This window comes from Alosa alosa, chromosome 16, assembly GCF_017589495.1.
Source record: "Alosa alosa isolate M-15738 ecotype Scorff River chromosome 16, AALO_Geno_1.1, whole genome shotgun sequence".
NCBI lineage: Eukaryota > Metazoa > Chordata > Actinopteri > Clupeiformes > Clupeidae > Alosa > Alosa alosa.
The window spans coordinates 3,187,936-3,206,673 of record NC_063204.1 but is presented as its reverse complement, the minus strand read 5'-3'; the positions used below and the strand labels follow the sequence as shown (position 1 = coordinate 3,206,673).

Here is an 18,738-nt window from a genome sequence, read left to right as displayed (position 1 = left end):
ACCGTTGTGTATGGCTTTAAACATCGCGTGCGCTTTAACATCAGCCTAAGCATTATTCCAGCTGCGCTAAGGTTTTAAGCACCACAATTTTGCCTACCTTGTTGCAGCCCATCTGAAATAACTCCAAGCTTTGTTATGTTCCTTCCATCCTTTCGTTATTTTCAAAAAACGTTGTATATCCATGATGGCCTTAAAGTCTTAAGTTAGTGAAATAGCTCAGCTTTTATGTGCTGTTAACCAGCAAATAGTACAAGAAAGCAGCAAGTATGGCTACAATTTCTGTAGTTGCTGCACCCATTCATTGTTATTCTCTCTCCTGCTCAAACGAATGTTGTGCGTGTATTAAGTTGATGATAAAGTGTTTACAAACTCTACTTAACAGAAAATATTGTAAATAGCCTACTGTCATGCAGTTAATGGGATATACTGTGCAGAGTTGAAAGTTAGGTCAACTTGGAAACTTTCTTACAGGCCGCCTGTGCTGCGCAACGCACACTTCGCTCCATTTATCTATACAACGTAGTTCCCATTTCCCCGTAAACCATACATAATTTCAAAGAAAAATATTACCACTCGAGGGAAATCAGTGTGGTGTCTATTAAGATGTGAAAAAAATAGGCATTAATCTAGCGTACACATTTTCACGAATCACGGATGTGTTGATGACATAAATTAGGAAATATTAGATGACTTAAGGAGACGTGATGTTGAATTGCATGCCGATGCCATTTAACCCAAATGCCCCAGCGGCAGCACGGGAGCAAAGAGATTAACTGACAGAAGATATGCATTGTCTATAGAGAGGTAATGTTAGATTACATTGTACATAGCAAAAATATCACCATGCATTCATATTCTCGTGATTCAGTGAGAGTGATCCCAAAACATCGGAAAGTATGTCTTTGTGACAATTCTGTATTACATTTTGTCAAGAGGAAAAATCAATAGCTGACCGTTCCTAACTGAACAGTAAAATTATAGCTGTGAACAGCTCCTGGCTGCGCCTGGCAAATACCCACCATAATAGCAATCAGCTATGGAACAATCGTGCCTGTTGTTCAAGGGAATGTGAGATGACGCCCTGATTGGTTTATTGCACGTTACGCCCAAACCACACTCATGATTAATGTAGCTACTTCAGACCACCCCATTTTAGATTTGCGTCGGGCGCAATAGTCAAATATCCCGCCGGTAAAATAGCATCAGCGCCCAAGATTTGCGTTTTGCGCAGACACTTCCGTTTCAGACCGTTAAAATATAGCCCTATAAGTGTTATTTATTCAGCTGTCCAAAAATATGACTGCTTATTGCTGTAAATTATGTTTATTGGGAAAGTTTTCACATTGATTTGTCTGCATTGACTTTGGCTTGTCATGAATCATACTGTCAATTATTATTGGAGAAATATTCATCACTAAAAACATTGATCAAGGGATATTTTTGGTCATTTGTAACATGGGCTTTGTAATCTAAATCATCAAGCCTCCATGCCCTTTCGTCCTAAAGCCAACCCTGATCCCAGGTCAGGAGTTGTGGTGGTTGAGGGAACTCTACAGCGAGGTGAGAGCCTCCATATGTTTTTGTATGTTGTGGCCAGACATGTGGAGTAAGTATCCTCCGGGAGTCTCATGCAACACACGACACGCGGCCGCCTCACAGCAGGTAACATCACCAACAGCCATTAATCACCTGGACACTGCACATAAAGATAGCAAATGATGAACTAATAAAGCATCACAATCGTGTGTACTGATGCAGTCGGAGAGAGAGAGAGAGAGAGAGAGAGAGGGAGGGAGGGAGGGAGAGAGAGAGAGCTCTCTGTTTTAACGCTTGGGCTGTTTGGCAAATTAATAAAGACAGATAACCCTGTCACTTGCAGGGGAATATACTGTAATATCCTCTGGGGGAAAATTATAAATGAGAGTGCTTGCATTCTCAACCTAGCACAGGGGGAAATTTATAAATGAGAGTGCTTGCATGGGGTGGGCCGGCCATTTTTTGAAATCTAAAATGCATTACACATATCTAATTATGATGTACTTAACATCGCACATTTGAATAGTTTCCTTGAATGATTGATAAGAGTCATTTGCCTGCTAAAGATTACGGATCTCTCAACTAACTGCACTGGCTCTGCTTCCACTTTTTATAAGGCGCTCTGGCTATCTTTGATTGCACGAGTCATCTTCATCGGCAAAATGTCTGTAATATTCTTAATTTAATTATGGATTCTGAGTGAAATCATGAGACTGAGTAGAGCAGGGTATGTGTAGGTGCATATCTGCTTCCTTCTCAGTTGGGTAACGTGTGCGAAAGCTCTGAGTCAATACACATACATGCTCATGTTCAGCATGCACACACTAGATTATGCTTTATGCCTTCAGCTACGAGTCAGTACACAGTTTTTTTAACTGCATAAAACACTGTCCTGTGGTTTATTCACAATGTACCTCATGCACAGGAAATTAGCACCTTAGTCCTAAGTCCTTGTGTATATAACGTTATTATTGTACATTAGGGGAGTGATTGCTATCTGTTTTAAAGACTGTTTTCCATACGGGTTGCTTAGCTTATTGAGAGATACATTTAATAGGGCACAATGAATATTTTACACCATTATAATATTAAAATGACAATTCTGGGGGCTGTTTTGAATAAGCCTCTTCTCAGTCTTTTCACAACTGGTATCTGTTTAAGTTGTACTTTTAACATTTAAAACGAAGATAAAAAGTGATAAAGAAAAGCCTCTTTCTCACTCTTCTTTTAGTGAACTAGTAACATATTCAATCATATTACTGCAAAATAGCAGGACTCAGGTCTCGTGAGAGTAATTTTGGGTGGTGGGGGGTAAATAAACAATGGCCATATCTGGGGGTAAATAAACAATGGCCATATCTTTTCAACTACTTTGTATCTCCCTCTCGACGTTCTGTGCTCAGCCAGCCGTGAAATTAGCAAGGAGCCGCACACTGCTGGCCCAGCTCAGCTGCTATCTCAGCTAAAGTGTTTCTGCTCTCAATAGAAACACAAGGGATGGAGACGAACACGCTTCCCTTCTCCCTCTCTAAGCTTATCAGGAAGTGTTGTGCGTGTAGTGTCAACTATTGGCTATTGCTGTCCTCATCAAATCCCCTCTGCACGTGTCCTCCTCCTCACAGCCGCTCTCCTCTTCTGTCCGAGGGACTAGCGTGGGAGTGTCCTCCACCAAGAGGCCTCGTAATGCACATGCGCTCCCAGGTGGACCACATCAATGCACTTTCATTCAAGCCATTAATAGCCCGCTGACTGCCCCAACCCCTCCCTCCATCCAACCAGGCCTTTCTGAAATCCAGTGTGACGTTTTTGTCCAAACTCTCGGTGCTAGGACTTGTCTCTTATCCGCTCAGTAAATGCAGTTTATCACGCAGTCGAAGAACTTTGGTCATGTTTTTGAACTCCAGGATAATTTTTGCAACGTTTTTGGAATGTATAATAATTAGTATTAGAAGTATTAGAATATTCCAATTGATGTTTGTTTGTTGTAAAACTACATGAGGCTGTTCTAAGGTGCAAAAATAAAGCTGAACAACTTTGACAACATGTTATTGTGTAGCTATTGTGAATGCATAAGAATGAAGTCAAGTAAACTTGTCCTCCTCGGCTTCACTTGCGTCTGTCAGAACCTAACTTTATGACAAGCATGTTCTGGCACCCCATGGTCATAGCTGTCACCGTGGTGACAACACCATTGAGATGGCACATGTTTACGATGAGGATTGGTAATTGTGTTTTTCTGTGGTTCTTATCGTGCCTCGTAAAGGTGTCTGTCTCCAGAGACCTTGTGAGAGACGCTCGCGCAGCTTTGGTGTTGTTGTGCTCATTATCCTCCATGAGTGTTTCTCATCAGCAGGTGTAGCCTTACCTCGGAGTATGCAATCAGTTTTTTTGTACCACCTCAGGCGATCCTCTCAAAAAGATTTGAGTCAAATGAAATTCAGTCCAAGTGTAATTTCCTTCTGTCTCTGTCTCTCTCTCTCTCTCTCTCTCTCCCTGTCTCTCTCTCTCTCCCTCCTCCCTCTCTCTCTCTTTCTCTCTCTCCTCTCTCCCTCTCTCTCTCCTCTCCTTCTCCCTCTCTCTCTCTCTCTCTCTCCTCTCTCCCTCTCCCTCTCACTCTCCCTCTCTCTCTCTCTCTCACTCCTTCTCTCTCTCCCTCGCTCTCTCTCTCCCTCATTAACTGCACTCGCTATCTTACTTTGGAAGCTGAAAAGGTCTCCCCGTCTTTTCCATTACAATAAACTTCTCCTATTTGGGGAGTTTGAGGGCCGTTAAAGTGTACTGGACTGCTGAGAATAGCACTCTCTGAAGGAACCTTCACAAATATGAAGGGCGCGCGCAGACAGGGACTGTTTGAAACACACTTGCTGTTCAGAGGGACCCTGGGTCGCCCAGTGAGGAGAATGGCTGCCATTGGGCACGCTACAGAGACAGAGATCCGGATACTTCAGACACCGTACATCAAGCAGTAATTAAGACTCAATGGACTATATGCCCCTAACTAAGAAAAGGGCAAGACTGTGAACTCTAGTTAACTAAATATAGCTGGACATTTGCCAGGAAATGGACAAACGGGTTGAGCTATTGTAAGCTAGCCTGGCGGGCCATCCTATATCATTGAAATGTATAGTCTGGAATCGAACCATTCACCTCGCTTAATCCAAGGGGCGGGCAGAGAATTGTCTTTCAAACTGCCTAGGCATGCAATAGGCCAGCGCTACGACCATATCCGTATCCGGTCGGCAAAACGGCAAATACATCCTTCTTCGAAAGGAATGACTTAAGTGCATTGTGTTGCTCAACTTTCAAAAAAAAAAAAGTCCAACTCCTCCAAAGTTGACGCCAACGCCGATTCAAACAACCGCTCTTCGTTCGCCATAGCCACCTTCCTTGTTGTTCACCGTCGCAGGACTGTCGTTATCCTGTTAAGCCCGCCTTAAGACTCTCTAACAAAAATCACTGTGATTGGATGACGTCCACGGCGTCAGCCAATAGAAATCCCTATGGTTTGATACTAGACGTACAGGCTGAGCAAATTAATTTGCCGCGCTAGGGTGCGTCTAGATTTCTAGGCTAATTGTAAGCTGTAAGATGCACAGTTCCATCTGAGACCAAAACCTGTAGCTTCAGGTGCAGAAGACAGCGTGTACTAGAGAAGAGGAGTTAGGCTCTCTTTTAATATTACTGGCACATCCATTAATGCATTGAAGAGGGAGATTTACACACTGCACGCACCCATTACCCAACATGGTGCTAATGCACAATTATGTAACTTCATTTTCATGTCAAGCACATGGGCCATCCATTATGTGCTGTAATTCATGTTTTTATGAAGTAGTTTGTTTTCTGTTGAGCTCTCGCGGTAGTAGACGTCATTAGCCCACTCTACACTGCAGATCTATTCGTAGCCCAGGTATTGTGTTCTCAGAACTGATAAAGGCCGTCTAAGTAAGTATAAGTATAAGTAAGTAAAATATATATACTCTTTTGAGACCCGTGAGGGAAATTTGGACTCTGCATTTATCCTAATCCGTGAATTAGTGAAACACACTCAGCACACAGTGAACACACAGTGAGGTGAAGCACACACTGATCCCGACGCAGTGAGCTGCCTGCTACAGCGGCGCTCGGGGAGCAGTGAGGGGTTAGGTGCCTTGCTCAAGGGCACTTCAGCCGTTCTTACTGGTCGGTGTTCGAACCGGCAACCCTCCGGTTACAAGTTCGAAGCGCTAACCAGTAGGCCACGGCTGCCCTGTCTTTCTGCTATAGAACTCTTTGAGGTACAGTAGGTCACAACTGCATGCATTTTCCCACATTGCAACAGTTGACTCATTTGCAAACAGCTCAAGGTCAAGTGGGGTAATGAATGAGAAGGGTCACGCAAACCTGGTGTTCGTCTGCTCGCCCCCCGCCACCCCACAACGGTGGCATGAAGAAGTGTCTTTTAATGACCTCTGCTTTCGCAGCCATTTGTAACCGGGCCATCTGGTAAAGTTACACGGCAACCCATCTGGTTAAATGACAAATGGCTCAGCCGAGGGATCCCAGCCTGGTAAACAGCGACGTGCGGGGAGCCTGACATCCCCCGAGTGATTTGCAGGGTTGCAGCAGGTGCCGTCATTCCTCATGATGGCATGCAGGGGGTGAAGGCTGGCTGATTTGGGCTGGATTGGAGTTTTATGGGTGCACTCACTCACTCACACTCTCGAACGCACCACTGTAAGGAGACGGCTGCTGGCCATGTAGTAGGCTCCCTGTGTGTGTGTGTGTGTGTGTAAGGGGACGGCTGCTGGCCATGTAGTGGGCTGTGTGTGTGTGTGTGTGTGTGTGTGTGTGTGTGTGTGTGGGATCCCTGTGTGTGTGTGTGTGGGCTCCTGTGTGTGTGTGTGTGTGTGTGTGTGTGTGTGTGTGGAAGGTGTGTGTTTGTGTTTGTGTGTGTGTGTGTGTGTGTGTGTGTGTGTGTGTGTGTGTGTGTGTGTATGTGTTTGTGTGTGTTGAGTCTAAATATTGTGATTGAGAGCATAGTGAGGATGGTGTTAAGGATGCATTAATGGAGTGTTCATTGTTCTGACACATTTCCCACTCTTGCTCCTTTAGAAGCTTTCCATTCTGGGCACCTTGTTCCCATTAGAGTAATTGGTTTGCCCTAGAAAGCCGTAGCCAATCAGGACTCAGGCCCATCACCATGCAAACGCGCCCTCTGTGTGACTGCTGTGCACAAAAGACTGGAATAGCACTCACACATTCAAACTTCTTTTCCCCTTGTGCACCGAAGATTATATTGCTGTCAGCTGGTATCCCATCTTGCAAATGCACCGTGAAAGTGGATCTCTGGTATTGTTAAGGCCGCCTTAAAAAGCTTTTAGCCTCCCCCGCGCCACCTTGGCACAGCCTCCATCTTGTCTCGCGGGGTCAGTGGATGTATCACTGTGGAAGATGCATAGATGTATTGTATTGGACATGATGTGTCTGTCAGAGAACTAACCGGAAGCTTCCCTGACTGGCCATTACCCTGCAGTCTTTAAGAGCAGCACTGTTGGAGAAAGAGAACATGGCAGCTAAACGCGCAAGCTCACAGAAATTTCACAACTACATACAGAAATGGAGGCGTCATACTTATTTATTGTCATAGGGAGCAGGACAGCCAAGTCAGCAGGCTGTCATGCTCCAAGTCCGAGGCTATCATGCTGATATGAGATAATATAACATTCATATTTCATCCGAGGCTCCCACGCTGTTATGGGATAATATAACATTCATATTTAATCTGAGGCAGGATTCACCGAGTTTCCTGCCGTTAGCTGCCTGACATTTGCTCTGTTAGACAAACGGCTTCCACGGCTGTATTATCGCATCACATTAGACAGATGCCACAATGTCAGGCCGCGCGAAAGCCAAATCGCTAAGGTTATCTGACAGGGTTTGCTGATGCAGCCAGAAAAGAAAGAAACACCAGATGATGAACTTTCAACAGCTGAGGACAGCTAGAAGATGATGTTGAGCCCTGACCAACATGGAGTCCGGCCGGAGTACTTCCTTCAAAGCCACAGAAAACAGCTAAGAAAATGAACTGGGCTAGAATGGCACGCAGATTAATTGTGTCGCAGATTAACACCTCTCAGGCTCAGAGATGTCAATGTAACGGAGCCAGCGGGTAGAACGCAGTGCAGTGAGTGAGTGAGTGCAGTGAGTTAAGGCCTTGGTAACACTTTATAATAACTACACACAATTCATCATTTATGAAGCCTTTGTTACTTATTAGTTAATGGTGTGTTCATCATTAGCAATTTCTTGTTCATACATAATTTATCACCAGTAAAGCATTTGTTCACACAGTTATAAATGGTTTGTTCATAGATAAATAAGCCTATCCAAAAAATATGTTTGTACGTACACGATTTATACTTAATAAATAATGAAACAACCACTTATAAATGAAATCATTTTCCCATTATAAACCAGTTGCAAACTATTACAAAATGCTTTGTTCATTATTTGTAAAGCATTGCTCCTATGTTAATTCTCATAAATAAAGTATTTGGACACACAGTTATAAATGGTTTGTTAATAGTAAATAGGCCTATATCTAAAATATGTTTATAAATTATTTTTAATACTTAATAAAGTATGCAATAATATTTTGTTGATGAAGTAATATTTCCATTATTTAACAGTTGTTACATACACATGCACTAATGATTAGTTAGGGTGAGGATACATATTTTATAAACCACTTCCTAATACTATAATTCATGATTAACTCAGGAGTTACAAGTGGTTAGTTAATGATAGTTTGTGAGCTTATCTAAAGTGAGGACTTTCTATGCCTTCCAACACATTTTCAAATGAGTTGTAAAGATTACATTCACACTCATTCATTTAGCAGACAAGTGACGTACAAATGTCAATTAAATTGAAGGCCATTGACACAACAGTGAAAGCTGGGAATCGAACCCCGAACTTTTCAGGCTACTGCATGCTAGTCCAGCACCTTATACACTACACTACCTTGGCCCAGATAGAAACAACTACAACTATGCAAGAGTTTCTGTTTTCTTCTACTACACACTGTTAAGCATGTAGTATTAAACATCTGTGAACTATTATTAAATGCTGTATTCTTTGTTTGTAAAGCATTATTCCTACATTAATTCTCATCTGTAAATCATGTTTACACACAGTTAAAAATAGTTTGTTCATATAGTAAACACGCATATCTATATTATATTTTTGAATTGACTGTTGTAATACCACTGGGCAGAGGTAGTGTAGTGGATAGGGAGCTGGGTTAGCATGCTGTAACCCATAAAGTTGGGGGTTCAAGCCCCGGCGTCCACCAATGTGGCCTTGCCCTTTAATTTCATTGTCATGTGTAAGTCGCTTTGGGTGAAAGTGTCTGCTAAATGAATAAATGCTAATGTAAACTTTATAACTCATTTGTAAATGAAACGTCCTCACTTTAGATGAGCTCACAAAATATCATTAACTAACCACTTGTAACTCCTGAGTTAATCATGAATTATAGTATTAGGAAGTGGTTTATAAAATTTGTATCCTTACCCTAACTAATCATTAGTGCATGTGTATGTAGCAACTGTTAAATAATGGAAATATTACTTTATCAAAACATATTATTGCATCATTTATTAAGTATTAACAATAATATATAAACATATTTTAGATATAGGCTTATTTACTATGAACAAACCATTTATAACTGTGTGAACAAATGCTTTACTGATGATTAATTATGTATAAACAATAAATTACTAATGATGAACAAACCATTAACTAATAAGTAACAAAGGCTTCGTAAATTATGAATTGTGTGTAGTTATTATAAAGTGTTACCAAGGCCTTAACTCACTGCACTGCGTTCCACCCGCTGGCTCCGTTACATTGACATCTCTGTTGCTAGCTCATAGTGTGTGGGAGTCGGTGTGGGAGCGTGCACATATGACACCACGCACCCACACAGCTTCCTGTTGGATAGTCAAGCGCTGCCACTTGGTGTGGAGAGCAGCATCAAGTTGAGACAGTACCTTTCTAAATCCCTGAATAAACGCAAATAAAACTGGAAAACTGAGAAGTTCATATTGCCCCCCAAAACATTCTATTGTAACAGGTTGCAATGATTGTCTGCATTTGCAGGATTTTGTTTTCAAATAAGGAAAAGATTATATACCTTGGAATGTGTAATTTTATCTCCATCAGTATGCCAGATTGGTTATGGTTTTGCTTATAATTAGTTTGCATACACAAATCTTTACCCAATCAGGGCATTGTGGTTGTTATGGGGTGTGTGTTTGTGTGTGTGTGTGTGTGTGTGTGTCTGTGTATGTATATGGTTTGTGTGTATCTGTGTGCATATAAATTGCTTCCCAGCTGCACGATTATCAGTCAAATATTACGACAGCAGATGTGAGCCTGCAGATCTGCAGTTGAGTGTTGTCATAATGTATGAGCACAGACAGAGAGAGACACAGACAGAGAGACACAGAGAGAGAGAGAGACACAGACAGAGACACAGAGAGAGCGGCAGCACTGACTTGCTCTCTCTCTCTCTCTCTCTCTCTCTCTCTCTCTCTCTCTCTCCCTCATCTCTCATCTCTCTCAGCAAAGACATGTGTATGAGCGGTGGACTCGGGGTCAGTATCTGACCCATCAGGCTTTCCAGCCCCCGCCCTCCTCTGTGCAGCATCAGACGCTGCGGGACTGGCAGAGGTGAGAAGTGGACGCTGTCTGGCTCCCTATACCTCCCACTCTCAGGACTAAGCGCACCCCCCATCTCTCTCTCTCTCTCATGATCTCTCTTTTTTTGTGTTGGCAGTGACTCATTTGCGGCACATGTAGATAGCCCCTCAGAAAGGTCCGACTCAAAGGGCCGATCCCTCGACTGTTTATTCAAGTTGATGACTCTGAAAGTGACTTAAAAATAGCAGTGGTATTCTCTGTGCGGCGCAAATGATTTCAGAAGTGCCATTACCAGTTAGCATTTGCTTTGTGCACAACGCTTGCAGATTGGAAGTGCAGTCCCAGTTTGTTTTTTGCCCCCTTTATGTTACTCCTTTATGTAACGCTGTGAGATTGAGAGTGCAGAGTGATTTACTCCAAAGTACCATAGGGCATTGGCTTTGGTTAAGAGTAATTACTTATGTCTTAACCTAAGTTATCATTTAGAAGTTCTGCTAGGGTAAGCTGGATGGGGAATTCCATAAGGATTCTGATGACAAGCAGTTTTGTATCTGTAACTTTTTTCCAGTTTGTCTCTGTCTGTGTTCCTATTGGCTACCCTACCCTACTACCCTTGTGTTGGTACCTTACTCTTAGCCAGAGGTGAAGCTACTGGAAACTGACATGCTAACAAATTGTGTAATGAAAAACAGCACACATCACCGAAGGCCTCTGTGTAGGATTTTCTTTCCTTCTTTCTAGATGTTCTATCATATGTGTCGGTGTGAGTCATCAGCTCCGAGAGCATTAAAGTGCATGTTATGCTGGAAAAAGGAAACAGAAGACTCACAACTGCAGGATCTGAACTCTGGTGCTAGGATACTCTCTGTGCTAGGATATTCTCTGGTGCTAGGATACTCTTTGTGCTAGGATACTCTTTGTGCTAGGATACTCTCTGTGCTAGGATACTCTCTGGATACTCTCTGTGCTAGGATACTCTCTGTGCTAGGATACTCTGTGCTAGGATACTCTCTGTGCTAGGATACTCTGTGCTAGGATGCTCTCTGTGCTAGGATACTCTCTGTGCTAAGATACTCTCTGTGCTAGGATACTCTGTGCTAGGATGCTCTCTGTGCTAGGATACTCTCTGTGCTAAGATACTCTCTGGATACTCTCTGTGCTAGGATACTCTCTGAATGAGAGAACATGCGTTATCTTTTATCTCACTCTAATGTAATCAAATAGGGAGTATCATCATTCTAAACCTTCAACAATGTGTGTGTGTGTGCAAGTGCTGGCAAAGTGCAGGACTAAACCACGCAGTCAAAACACAATGCAGGTTACAATTTCTTGAATGTGTCAAAACGTTATTGTAAGTATTGGACTAGAATCACTGACTCCGCCTTTAAAAGATGAATGCCAACTAGGGCACTTTTACTAACTAATAATCCTGGAACTAGAGTTGAGGACTGGGTGCTGTCCGTGGTTCTGAAGACTCCTCCCTATTTCAGGACCATTTGGAATCTATGGGCGGTGGTAGTATTCCGATCTGTCTCACCGTTTGGCAAACAAACCATCATTTGGACCTGACAAATGTGTCCCACTGAATGCAGATATAATTAGAGTACCGTACAGTAAAATGACGTGTTTTCTCGTAGAGCGGTTAATGCATGCGGCTGGTTTGTTTTCACAGAAGCCAGACACGGGAAGCCAAACACAGACATCTGTGAGCTTGGGCAGAGCCATTCGTTTCTATTTCCCATACTTAGCTTTAGTAAACAGTGGTCAACTAATTCACACATTAATGCACTATTAAGTAAGAATGTAAGTACTCATTGGTGTATTCGCACAGTGGAATGTTAAAGCAATGGCCGCGCAGCCAAGCATATAAATTTAGTCAGATTTTTTTTCTTTTCCGGATTTGTTTATTTTTTTCTTCCTGTGACTCTGAAAGACCGGGGTGCACAAAACGTGGTGGCCCACAAGTATGACACACAACCATTGTTTTGACAAGCGTGATTTATTTTTGCAGAGAGAATGTGCAGGACTGAGCGGTGGTCATATTTTGTACCGCTTTGCGGTACATCTAGTTATTTCATTGGTATAACAATTGAAAAGTAGCTGAGAAGCATGTCTTTTAGGAAGTATTTATTTGTCATGTCAGGTTTTAGTGACTCCCGGTCACTTTTTAACTTCCAAACTGTGGCCAACTGCAGACATATTTCTCATACAAATTAAATGACTTTATAGAAGATAACAGATGCTATCTTTATTCGGTGTGAAAGCTCCTCTCCCAATAAACTTCGCTGAGAAATGGAATTTATATTAAGTTGTCACTTTGCCGCCCTCAAGCATTTGGTATTATCGGAGCGTGTGGAAAAAAAGACAAAAGTGTTTGCGTGTTTTCGTGTAGTGCTTGCAGAGGTGCGGAGCGCTTCAGGTGAACAGGTGGCTCTCAGCCTCCGCTCACAGGGCTGATGGGTGCTGTTGGCATATGGGGAACCAGACAGACAGCTACGCTAAGATCCTCAGGGTATTAATGACTCTTTTGTGGCGTAATGCTGTGCATTCCTAAGGAGTATAAATCGCCAATACAGTTATGTTGAACTGTGACTGTGCACCCTCAATATTGAATTAAAGTTCTTCCCCAAGTATAGCAGTCTGTTAAGTTTTTCATCAGAATGTTTAAAAACAAACAGCAGGCATAACTGGGGAAATAATTTGTTCTAAGAGTCAATATGAGACTATAAATTATCCAATCGCGACGGAGGGGTTGCAGCAGGCACACTGGCAGAAGTGTGTGTGTGTGTGTGTGTCAGTTAGTCTGCTTGTGTCTGTGTGTGTGTGTGTGTGTGTTGGTTAGTTTGCTTATGTATGTTTGTGTGTGTGTGTGAGTGTGTACAATCGTGCGCATGCGTGCATGTGTGGGTGTGTGTGTGTGTGTGTGGAGTAGATAAACACTGGCTCCAGTGAAACTCCTGGGCGTCTCTGATAAGCCCTGTCCTCTCCTCGCAAGAGTCCAGCCTGCGGCTCCTGGGCCCCGAGCAGAGGCCCGCTCTCCACATCGCATCCCTGCCGAGGGTCCCGGGACAGATGGCCGAGCGGCACAAGGCCTTTTCCGATTCCCACAATCCTCCCCGACTCTTTTCTCTCCGTGAATGACATGAAACGGTGGCCTGCATGCCGTCTGCTCTGCGGAGCTTTGCTCAGGCTCGGCTGAAGACTGACAGAGGACTGCGTGGGGGGGGCGAGCGCCTTTGCAGAGCCAGGCCGACAGCAGCGCGACGGAATAAAGACGGATTTCAATGGGCTCCTGCTACGCCGCTGGGCCGCGGTTGGAGGCACATTTTGAATAACTGCCTCTTTCCAACGTTCCTTTTTTCTTCCTCTACTTCTCTCTCTCTCTCTCCCTCTCTCTCTCTCCCTCTCTCTCTCTCTCTCATACTCTCCCTCTCTCTCGCACGCTCTCTCTCCCTCACTCCCTCTCTCTCTCCCTCTATCTCTCTCCCTCGCTCTCCTTTCTCTCTCTCTCCCTCTCTCTCTCTCCCTCTCTCTCTCTCTCTCTCTCTCGCGTGCTCTCTGTGTGCCGCCTCTGGATATGCCCTCCCCTGTCCTTTCTCCCAGTATCTCTCCTTCAATTTTTATCTCCTTATTTCACTCTGTATGTGTGTGTGTGTGTGTGTGTGTGTGTGTGCGTGTGCGTGTGCGTGTGCGTGTGTGTGCGTGTGCATGTGAGGTTGTGTATGTGGGTATAAGTGTGTGTGTGTGTGTGTATGTGTGTATAAGTGTGTGTGTGTGTGTGTTTGCAAGTGTATGTCTGCATTTATCTTTTGGGGAAGACAGAAAGCAGCAGCCCAGTTCTGGGCTTGACTGGAAGTGCCATTTGAAACGCGCTCTTAATTTATTTATATCTCTGCCTGGAAAAGAGGCTCCAGCCCACTTGGAGGGGGGCTTCAGTCAGTGGCGTGTCCCCAAGCAAGTGTCTTTCTTCGGGCCTGCATGCACAGTAGGTGGGCCCGCTACCGCCTTGCCTAATCTCCCACCAATGTGCTGCCATGTGTTTATTCTCTACTTTAGAAGTGTGAACAGGAGAACATGGTGGGACTTCAAAACTTTGCTAATCAATTAAAGGCGATAGTGACAGGGCCAGTGTTATCTTTTAAATTATGGGGGCCGACAGATATGTTTTAAATTAATGCCTACAGGAGAACGTGCTCACGGTGTGTGATGTCAAACGGAAGTCACGACTCAGTCTAGAACCTTCACTAGCCATATGCTACATGTTTGAACACACTATCTACAGTACACTGATGAACGCATTGTGTGGAGTATCGACAACACACAACAGCTTTCAGCAAATCCAGATTCAAACAAAATCATCAAGGGCTCTTATCAGAGAATTTCTTTGGTTACACAGCTTGTCAAATAAAGAATGTTTGAAAGCTTTCCTGGGAATACTTTTGTTGAAGTGGTCTTTGTGAAACCCCTTTGGTTATTATCCTTTTAGAAGTGTGTGGTTTGTAAGTAGAAATCTTAATTAACCTAATACAAACCATCTCCATCAAATGAGGGCTTACCTGATGTCTGTATTCCTGCAAAACACTTCCAGTCTGTTCCTCGGCCTTGATTGGTCCCCAGAGGAAACGCCAGACGCCTTTGAGGTGGATTTGCATCCCTCCCCACCCTCCATGTCACTACAGGGGGCTCAATGGTAGCAGGGAATGAGAGCCAACTTCACCTCAACGTCTGTCTGAGGCTCGGTCCACATTATGCCGGATAAATAGAAATGCGCATATTTGAGGTAAAAACTGTCCACATTTGCGTTTTCATATCGTTTTTCAAAGGTTTTGCGTCCACACTAGGATACTGAAACACCATAGAAGTGTTAGTTTTGCCTCAACACTAGAATACTGAAAGACCATAGAAGCAGAGAGGGTTAAAGCTGAATCAAGGATCTTTGATAGAAGTGTTAGTTTTGCGTCCACTCTAGAATACTGAAAGACCGTAGAAGTGTTAGTTTTTCCTCCACACTAGAATACTGAATCATCATAGAAGTGTTTGTTGTTGGTGGTGCTTGGAACACTCAGCTTTATCAGTGTCATGGCAACTACACGTTATGGTATCTGCAACTCGCTGCACACACTGCATTGCAAAACCTGGAGTTTTCAAATGTCCGCACCTCACAGAGCGTTTTCTAAAAGTGTCTTATTCGGTGATGGAAATCGGCGTGTTAATGTGGACGGAAGTTTCTTATTCGGTGTGGGAAATCACCGTGTTAATGTGGACGGAAGTGTCTTTTTCGGTGTGGGAAATCACTGTGTTAATGTGGACGGAAGTGTCTTTTTCGGTGTGGGAAATCGGCGTGTTATGAAGGGCTAAACGGTGAAATGATGACGTGCATTTACATTTCCCGGCTTAGTGTGTGGACCAAGAACATGTCTGTCATGTCACACTCTCACTCTGTCTCTAATACACTATATACTGTTGTGTCTGTGTGTGTGTGTGTGTGTGTGTGTTTCACAGGTAATTACTGGAATGCGGCATCTTTCAACACGCCCTCATCCTACCTTCACTTCTCCACCTTCCAAGGGGAGATGAGTGCTGACATCTCCTTCTATTTCAAGACCTCTGCTCCCTACGGCGTGTTCCTGGAGAATCTGGGTAACTCGGACTTCATCCGGCTGGAACTCAAGTGTGAGTACCGACACAGACCGCCACCAGCACCACCATCCCCCATCATCCCCTCCACCTCTGTGCCCCACCCCTCCCATCTCTCTCGCTCTCCTCCCACCACCACCCTCATCCTCCTCTCCACTCCTCCTCCCATCTCTTTACCTCTATCACTCCCCGTCCCTAGTTCTGTTTCTCTCTCCTCTCCTCTCCTCATCTCTCCTCTCCTCATTTCTCCTCTCCTCTCCTATCTGCTCCTCTCCCCCTCTCTGTGTCTCTGTTCCCCTCTCCTTCAATCCCTCCCTCCCCCCCCGCTCCCTCTCTCTCCTGTGCTTGGTGAATCTCACGCTTCAGCAGTTATTGCACTGTAATGATCAGTATAACAGGAGGAAAGTGCTGAGCCAAAGCTTCCTGCAGGCCGCCCGTCCCCTGCATTAGAAATGAATGTTGTTGTCGTCTCTCTCTCTCTTTCTCTCTCTCTCTCTCTCTCTCTCTCTCTCCCTCTCCTTCTCCCTCTCCTTCTCCCTCTCCTTCTCCCTCTCTCCCTCTCTCTCTATTGTTTGTCTTTCTTTGTTTTTTCCGTTTTTGTTTTTCTGGCCAGTGCTGGACTCTGTTTCTCTGGGTCGACTCTGTTTTGGCGGAGGTCTGAGTACAGTGCGTTCTGTCTGAAGTGGCCGCATTGATTGTTCTTTGTCAAAAAACGTGAACACAGCCCCTCAAGAGGAACAAACATGGATTTGAAACAAACTCCGTAATTGCATATAAATGTGTATTTATTTACACCCCCACCCAAAAAAGAAAAATCTTCCTTTTTCTGTGGGATGAAAGGATTAAGGCCAAGACTATATAATTGAGCATCTGACGATGTTGGATGACTTACATGCCGAGCTTGCAAATCGACAGGGAATTATGGGCGCGCAGGCGGGAGATTGTGGAATTTTTCCCGCACAGTACCCCCTCACCCTGTGAGCCTATCCGGCTTTCTTCTGCATGGTTTAACACACAAAGGATAATCCAAAAAGCTAAAAAAAATACACAATTCTGTGAAATCCCGCTTTGCATGCACAATAGCTTACTCTCAGTCTTGCTGTCTGCATTGTGGCAGTATCACTCTGAAATGGACTGGGAAAGGCTTCAAGTTCCTGTGACTCTCTGACAAACGTGAGACTTTCACAGGGCGTTCACTGTACTTTTTCATTTTGTTTCACTCTTATTTAGCTGGTGGTTTATCTCCTCACGCGTACAGTTTATCGCCAGTGCACACGCCCACAGATGCACAATAACACACACACACACACACACGTGCACAGATTTGCAGACAATTACAGACATGTACACACAAACGCACATGCACACTCACACACACACACACACACACACACACACACACACACACACACACACACACACACACAGATTTGCAGAATTATCTTAATGATTAATAATAGTCTCATAATGAAAACAATGAGGGAAAATCCAACCTTGAATGAAAGCAAATTTATTCTGAGAGAAAAGAATATCTTCACAAAAAGGTAAATATTTGTTTAACAATCACACATGCTTGACCTGAAAATGCCCATATTTATAATTATTAAACCCATAATTAAGAACATCCAGTGAAAGTAGCATCTCATCTCGGGGTCAGAAAGTCTCCAAAACACTTCTGATGTGGCCTCCATACTAATAGATTATTTAGAGGCATGCCAGGAAAAAGTCTTTGCTGTCATTTAATTACACATACAAATGGACAGAGCTGCTATATTGCTGAGACTTAAAACCTGCTGAAATCATGTTCTATGGTCAAACAAGATGGAAACTGAGCTTATTGGCAACAAACACTTCAGGTGGGTTTGGTGTTCATGGAAGAATGAGCGTACTGTGAAGAACCCCATGCCACAGTATCAGTATCAGGAGGACTGTGAAGAACCCCATGCCACAGTATCAGTATCAGGAGGACTGTGAAGAACCCCATGACACAGTATCAGTATCAGGAGGACTGTGAAGAACCCCATGCCACAGTATCAGTATCAGGAGGACTGTGAAGAACCCCATGCCACAGTATCAGTATCAGGAGGTCTGTGAAGAACCGCATGCCTGAGTATCATGGAGCCCCATTGAATACAGTAATACACATGTGGGGGGATACATGTGTTTTTGTTAAAAAAAAGATGTGTTTTTATATCAGGTATTTGTGTTTGGAGTTTGGATTTCCAATTACCTATAATATGTAGGGCACTGTACATAAACATACATTCACAAAGAAACACACAAACACACACACACATACATGCACACAGTCCACTCTCCATCTGTCCCCAATATAAACATGCTTTAAGATAAATGTATTTTAGATGTCAATCTCTTACACTGGCCAGTTTCTCCATGCACTCATAGCACACACCACACACTCAGAGAAAGAGAGGGGGGACTCAGGGGGTTTCTCCATGCACTCAGACACACACACACACACACAGACAGACACTCAGACTCACACACGCACACACGCAGACACACACACACACACACACACACACACACACACACACACACAGACACTCAGACTCACACACGCAGGGTCTAGCTTGTTGAGAAGCCTCTCCCCAGGCAGCAGGCTGCTGGTCTCTGGAGCTCCTGATGGAGCATGGGGGGAGGCCTCCATTTGTCCACCACTCCACTCCACCACACCACACCACACCGGCAGCACCCAGCACCCAGCACCCAGCACCCAGCACCGCCTCCCCCCTCCCATCATCTCCTGCCTCCCGCCTCCCCTTCTCCCCTCCCAGGCCTCCCCCTCCCCGCACCATCCTGCCTCCCCGCGCCTCCCTGCCTCCCCGCGCCTCCCCTCCCCAGCCTCCTGCA

General features: G+C 44.2%; 1 protein-coding gene across 2 annotated transcripts in view; it reads left to right on the top strand.

Moving 5' to 3' along the window:
* cntnap2a (contactin associated protein 2a) overlaps window positions 1-18,738 on the top strand; it is a 369,048-nt gene that overhangs the window by 272,918 nt on the left and 77,392 nt on the right. For both annotated transcript variants that reach the window (XM_048266216.1, XM_048266215.1), the window contains exon 16: window positions 15,730-15,900. In XM_048266216.1, the coding sequence (XP_048122173.1) occupies window positions 15,730-15,900 (171 nt within the window). The remainder of the gene's footprint in view (window positions 1-15,729; window positions 15,901-18,738) is intronic.